General features: G+C 62.6%; 2 protein-coding genes across 6 annotated transcripts in view; one reads left to right on the top strand and one right to left on the bottom strand.

Annotated features, from left to right (window-relative positions):
• The window catches only part of NACAD (NAC alpha domain containing), a 10,793-nt gene extending 7,955 nt beyond the window's left edge, over nucleotides 1–2,838 (top strand). Inside the window, exons 4-10 of the mRNA XM_004386115.1 lie at nucleotides 4–1,070; nucleotides 1,364–1,479; nucleotides 1,602–1,676; nucleotides 2,084–2,230; nucleotides 2,313–2,459; nucleotides 2,540–2,662; nucleotides 2,824–2,838. Of these exons, the coding sequence (XP_004386172.1) occupies nucleotides 4–1,070; nucleotides 1,364–1,479; nucleotides 1,602–1,676; nucleotides 2,084–2,230; nucleotides 2,313–2,459; nucleotides 2,540–2,662; nucleotides 2,824–2,838 (1,690 nt within the window). The remainder of the gene's footprint in view (nucleotides 1–3; nucleotides 1,071–1,363; nucleotides 1,480–1,601; nucleotides 1,677–2,083; nucleotides 2,231–2,312; nucleotides 2,460–2,539; nucleotides 2,663–2,823) is intronic.
• Nucleotides 2,839–4,795: 1,957 nt separating this feature from the next.
• The window catches only part of CCM2 (CCM2 scaffold protein), a 62,552-nt gene continuing 61,347 nt past the window's right edge, over nucleotides 4,796–6,000 (bottom strand). For all 5 annotated transcript variants that reach the window (XM_023740463.1, XM_023740464.1, XM_004386103.3 and 2 more), the window contains one exon: nucleotides 4,796–5,451. In XM_023740463.1, the coding sequence (XP_023596231.1) occupies nucleotides 5,171–5,451 (281 nt within the window). In that variant the 3' untranslated portion in view covers nucleotides 4,796–5,170. The remainder of the gene's footprint in view (nucleotides 5,452–6,000) is intronic.

Raw genomic sequence — 6,000 nt, 5'->3', positions numbered from 1 at the left:
CAGGTCCCCGCCCACCGAGGCCCAAGACCTGCCCACTGAGGCCCAGGACAGGTCCCCGCCCACCGAGGCCCAGGATCTGCCCACTGAGGCAGAGGCCCTACCCACCGAGGTCCAGGACAGGTTCACACCCACCAAGGCCCAGGACAGGACCCCACATACTGAGGCCCAGGACCTGCCCACTGAGGCCCAGGACAGGTCCCCGCCCACCGAGGCCCAGAACCTGCCCACCAAGGTCCAGGACAGGTACCCACCCACTGAGGCCCAGGAACTGCCCACGAAGGCCCAGGACAGGTCCCTACCCACCGAGGCCCACGACCTGCCCATTGAGGCCCAGGGCAGGTCCCCACCCACCAAGGTCCAGGACCTGCCCACCAAAGTCCAGGACAGGTCCCTGCCCACCGAGGTCCAGGACAGGTCCCCACCCACCGAGGCCCAGGACCTGCCCACCAAGTTCCAGGACAGGTCCCTACCCACCAAGGCCCAGGACAGGTCCCTGCCCACAGAAGCCCAGGAACTGCCCACTGAGGCCCAGGACAGGTCCCAGCCCACCAAGGTCCAGGACTTGCCCCCTGAGGCCCAGGAACTGCCCACTGAAGCCCAGGACAGGTCCCTGCCCACCAAAGCCCAGGACAGGTCCCCACCCACTGAGGCCCAGGACAGGTCCCAGCACCCTGATGCCTCTTCGCCTGGTGTCCATACTGTGGCAGCCCCTCCCCACCTTGCAGCCCTTGCCTCTTGCCTTTGTCAGGGGCCCAGAGAAGACTGTAGGGACAAAGGGCCCCCAGGCCTGCCAGGCCTCCACCGGCTTGGCACAGATGCTCCGTGGGCAGCGGCTGCCGTCTCAGGAAACCTGGTGCCTCCTGGGGCTGGGCAGCAGGCTGGCCTCTCATGCCCCTCGCCCCCCCTCAGCCCCAAGGCAGCCCCCAAAGGGGGCGCCCATGCCAAAGCCTTGGCTGCTCATATCTGCGCCCCCTGCCAAGTGCCTCCGGGCTCGGGGCCCTGCCCCCCAGCCAGCCCCCTGGGGCTCCCAGCCCCTGAGCAGCAAGAGGACCAGGACAGCCTTGAGGAAGGTAAGAGGGAAGTAGGGCGTTGGGGTGGCCAGCTCCTCCCAGGGTTGGTGCTGCTGTCCTGAGCTGGAGGGAATCCCACAGGAGAGGGGTGGACCCCACACACCAGGAGGGGTGGACTCCTACAGGTGAGGGGCAGACTGCACACTCCAGAAGGGGCAGAACCCCACAGGAGAAGCGTGTTACACTCCAGGAGGGGCAGGCCTACCTGTGACCAAGGCCCAGTTATCCTTGCTTCTGGCCTTGAGGCTGCAGCCAGGGCTGGGCCTGAGCCCCCACTGCTTCCTCCTCCCCAGACTCGCTTCGGGCTCCGGGCTCGGGCCAGCACTCGGATAGCCATGCGGAGTCATCGGCCCCCGAGACGGAGGAGCAGGACCTTGCAGCTGCTCTGACGGCGCAGTGCCCACCACAGGTGGCCCTCCCCACCCTTGCACCCTGGTCTGGTGGAGGGAGGATGAGCTTCAAGGGGCCATAAGGATGGAGGGTGTGGCCCCCAGCCCCCCACCAGTGCTCAGTCCTCTTTCCTGTCCCCAGGCCCCGATGGTAGGCAGCAGTGAAGAGACCATCACCAAAGCCAAGCAGAGCCGCAGTGAGAAGAAGGCCCGCAAGGTGGGTCCTGTGCACGCGGCACGGGCCCTCTGCTAGGAGGGGATGGGCTGGCAAGACAGCTATGGGTGGGAAGGCTCTCCCCTTACAACTGGGACCAGGCTGCAGGAAGGACGTGGTCCTTCTGCACACCTTTCACACACCACTGCTGGGCGCTCTGGAGCCCGGTCCATAGGGGTTCCCTGGGTAAATGCCAGGAACCCGGAGACAAATGGAGCATTGGAGCATTGGACCCTCCCCTTCTTGTGGCGCAAGGTCAGAGCTGAAATGGACTTCGTGACAGAGCGAGTCTAATCCTCTTGTCTCAGAGACAGGGAAGAATGGCTCAGCCTGTCCCTTTGGCCAGAGGCTGACATCTGGCCCCCAGCTCAGGGGTGAGGATGGAGGTCTCAGCCCCCTCTGCCCCCTAGGCTATGTCTAAACTGGGCTTGAGGCAGATTCAGGGCGTCACCAGGATCACCATCCAGAAGTCCAAGAACATCCTCTTTGTCATCAGCAAGCCTGACGTCTTCAAGAGCCCGGCCTCTGACACCTACGTGGTCTTCGGCGAGGCTAAAGTGTGTCCTAGCGGTGGTGGGCGGGGGGTGGGGTGGGGGAGCCGGGCACAGGCTGCTTGACCCGTGCCCCGTGTGCCTGTAGATCGAGGACCTCTCTCAGCAAGTGCACAAAGCCGCAGCGGAGAAGTTCAAGGTACCTGCCGAGCCCTCGACCCGCGCCTCCGAGTCGGCTCCAGGGCTGCGGGTGACACCGGAGTGCCAGGAGGAGGAGGAGGAGGAAGAGGAGGAGGTGAGGCTGTAGGGTGCAACTGGGCTCTGCCTCGGTGGCTCAGTGGCTTCCTGCCACCAACTGCCTGCTCCTTCCCACAGGTGGACGAGACTGGGCTGGAGCTTCGGGACATTGAGCTGGTGATGGCCCAGGCCAATGTGTCCAGGGCCAAGGCTGTACGAGCCCTGAGGGACAACCACAGTGACATCGTCAACGCCATCATGGTGAGCGGCCAGCTGGACCACTCCAGAGGTGGCAGGACCATGTCCCTAGCTGCTCTAGCCCAAAGGCCCCACCTGCCTTCCCAAGGGCCTGGTGGAAGGTCCTGCCATTGCCTTTGGGGCTCCCTTTCCCCCCACCTAACACCTCTCTCTATTTCCTGCAGGAGCTGACAATGTAGCCACCGGATGTCCATCCCTCCCAGCCACCCCCCCCTGCCCTCTCCCCGCCCAGCACTGCTGCTCAATAAACCTGTACCCCTCAGTGCTGTCTCTGCTTCCACGTGGTCATGGAGCCTCACTATCCACATGGAGGGCGGTGGTCGCCCTCCACCTGCATGCCAAAGGTGGCCAACTCGCCGAGCAGGGCTATGAGGTCAGGCTACATGGCTGAAGAAGTGGGCTGTGTATCCCAGAGAAGAGGTATTTCGGGGACAGAGTTTCTGGAAGGAACTCTCCAGAAGCAGTGGACTTAGGAAGGTGTCAATAGGGGCATCACAAGCTGGAAAAACTGCATGAGATAGTCTTTTGCTCTCAGCAAGGCCAAGCAATTAAATGCCCCCCCCAGGCCCTTCTGCACAGGTTCTTCTGCGTTCTCTCCTTGGGCTGCCTTCTTTCCTGTAAGCCAGGCCTGTGACCTGCAGTGTGGGGCTGCGTCCTGGGGTGGTGGGCACTCAGCATCACTAACACTCACGGGCTACTGCTGCGGCCCCAATAATAGCCCAGCGTGAACTTTGGTCTCGGGCCTGGGAGGGTGCAGGGGGCTTTCCCACTGGGTCCCAGGGCCCAAGGGGCTTTAGGTCTGGGGGCTTCCAGATGTTTCCAGGGCAGAGTCCATTCACATGTAAATCTAGAGACAGTACCCAAAACAAAGTATTCACCTTGGCTTTTCCCTGGCTGGGCCTGGGGTCCTGTAACCCATCAGGACAGAGAGTAAGATGTCTCCCCAACAAAACCCTGTTGTTCTGGGGGTCTGAGCGTCCCTCCTGCCTTGAAACTGCCCTGAAACTGATAACACACGTACTGTCATCCACTTCTGCTCTGGACGGAGCTTGAGGAAGAGACTTGCCCCTGGTGCAGCCCAGCGTGAGCATCCCTGATCCGGCGCACAGGCAGCCAGAGGAGCTCTGGTAGAGAGGGCAAGTCCAGAGAGGGAGCTTTCTGTGTACCCCCATCCCCATCTTCCCGCTCAGGTGTTGAGGCTCAGGGGTGGACACGGACATCCTGACCAGATGGACTGTGTCCCAGCAAAGATGTCCACTGGCTAAAGGTCACAGATGGACTGAGTACAGGCAGAGCAAACGCTGGTGGGCTCAGGAGAGAGACGGCTCACTGCTTCTGGGGTGCGGAGAGCGTGGGTGGAGGAGCCAGGCCCAGGGCCTGCCACCTTTGGCTTCTGAGACACAACACTCGGCTCAGAGACAAGGTCCCTGGGCGGGCGATTCTAGCCAGCTGGGGGTCCAGGATGTGCACTGGGGAGATGCTAGGAAAGGCATACATTAGGGGAATGAGGGCTTGTGCAAGCAGCAGGAGCAGTGACCAGGGTCCATCGGAGGAGAGCTCGGTGGGGGACGCATGGTCCACCTTGGCCCAGGGCTGGTCAGCATGGATGGAGGCCCAGCAAGCACGTGCACAGCCGCAGGGCATACAGCACCTAGGCAGAGCACCTCTGTGCAGTGAGGAGGAGGGGCCGGAAGGAGGGAGTCAGGGAGGCTCTGGAGGAGGAGGCCTGCTTGAACAGGAAGGTGGTGGGTGCTGTCTGGGCCTTGGCCCCAGGGAAGGGTGGAGTGGGCAAGGCCCAGTAGCTCTTCAGCAGTGACAGCATGCTGCCAGGGGCACAGCACAGGCCAGGAGAGAACATGTGAAAGCCACACATGGGGTCGGGTCGCCAGTGGAGCACGGGGCCCTTCCTCCCACCTGCTTCCTACCCGCAAGGTCCGGTCCATCGTTTGGGAGGAGAGCCTGCCTGGCACAGCCCAGGTGCAGCCCCGCCAGGGCAGCAGTAGGCAGGGTCGGCCCCAGGATGGATGCCCAGGGCTGGACCCTGCCTGGAGGACCCCCGCTCCACAACGCTCGTCTACCCAACTGGACGAGAAATATGCTTGGCAACAACAGATTTAAATGATTCACATTGTAGCCAACTTTTTTTAAGGTCTCTGAGAGTTACAATAGGAACATGTGCAAAACGGAAACTTGTGCAGGGCGTGACCGACAGCCGCCGGTTCTCGGAGCTGGCCCAGCCCGTCCCTCCCTGGATGGACACTGGATGCAGGAGTGGCCGCCGGAGAATGGTGTGTCAGCCTCTGCCCCAGCCCCACGCATGGCTGCTGTGCACGCAGGGATGGCAGGGACAGGGCTCCTGCACAGGGGCAGCGTGCCAGGGCCTGGCTGCTCTCTCCAGCCTCCAGCTCCCGGAGGAGAAGCCAATGGTGGAGGGCGGCTGGGACGGCCATGGGAAGAAGGGCCAGCTCTGCCTTCTCCTGCCACCCCGGCAGCCCTGTCCCCGAGGGTGCATCACGCAGAGTCCTGGTCCATGCTGCAGCCCAGTGCCTCGATGTCATTGCTGATGTCCGAGATCATACGGTCCCACTCGTCTCCCTCCGAGGGCAAGGACTGGTCGTCAGAGCTGCCCGCGGCCCTGTTCCCGTTGGTGGTGGAGCTGGAGGCAGTGCTGGCGGCCCGCCGGTACCTGCCAAAGCTATCTGTGATGATGCCCCTGCCGTCCTTCACCCCAATAGTCTCCAGGAAGTTCTCAAAGTGCTGGCTGTCCTTCTCAGGGATGAAGGGCCGCAAACCTGGCAGAGACACGACTGTCACAACCCCATCCAAACAGACAGCCAGGCCCCTCCCAGCAACAGCTGCCCTTGGGGGCGCGCTGGCCTGGAGGACTGGCCTGCCCCATACTATGTCTGGGACACTCGTGTAACTGGGGCTGACGAGATCAACAGGCTGGCACGGTGGGCATCCCGAGGCCCTCAGCCTTCCCAGCCTCAGAGAAGCCCACTTCACGCAGGTGCAGGAGGGCAGAGCTGGGCTCGGGTCAGTGAGCTGCACGCCAGGCCTGCCCCTGTCTGTTGGACAAGTGCTATGACAGTAACCAAAGACCAAAGGCGAGATTCCTGACTGAGGCTGTGCCCCTCTCTGTGCCCACAGACTGGGAGGGGTGGGGATGCAGACCCTCCACACTAAGCTTCTTCGCAGCTTCGTCCCAGACCTCAGCCCTGAGAGGGCCCAGCTTAACAGACAGGAGCTTATGGAGTCCTCGGACACACTTCACATGCTTTAAGGCCCTGTGAGGGCAAGGGGGGTGCTCTGGCTTTTCAGACAAAAGAAGCGTGACTTGG

Source organism: Trichechus manatus, unplaced genomic scaffold (genome assembly GCF_000243295.1).
Source record: "Trichechus manatus latirostris isolate Lorelei unplaced genomic scaffold, TriManLat1.0 scaffold00155, whole genome shotgun sequence".
Lineage (NCBI taxonomy): Eukaryota > Metazoa > Chordata > Mammalia > Sirenia > Trichechidae > Trichechus > Trichechus manatus.
The sequence above is the reverse complement of the archived record's forward strand: the minus strand, read 5'-3'. Positions and strand labels throughout refer to the sequence as shown.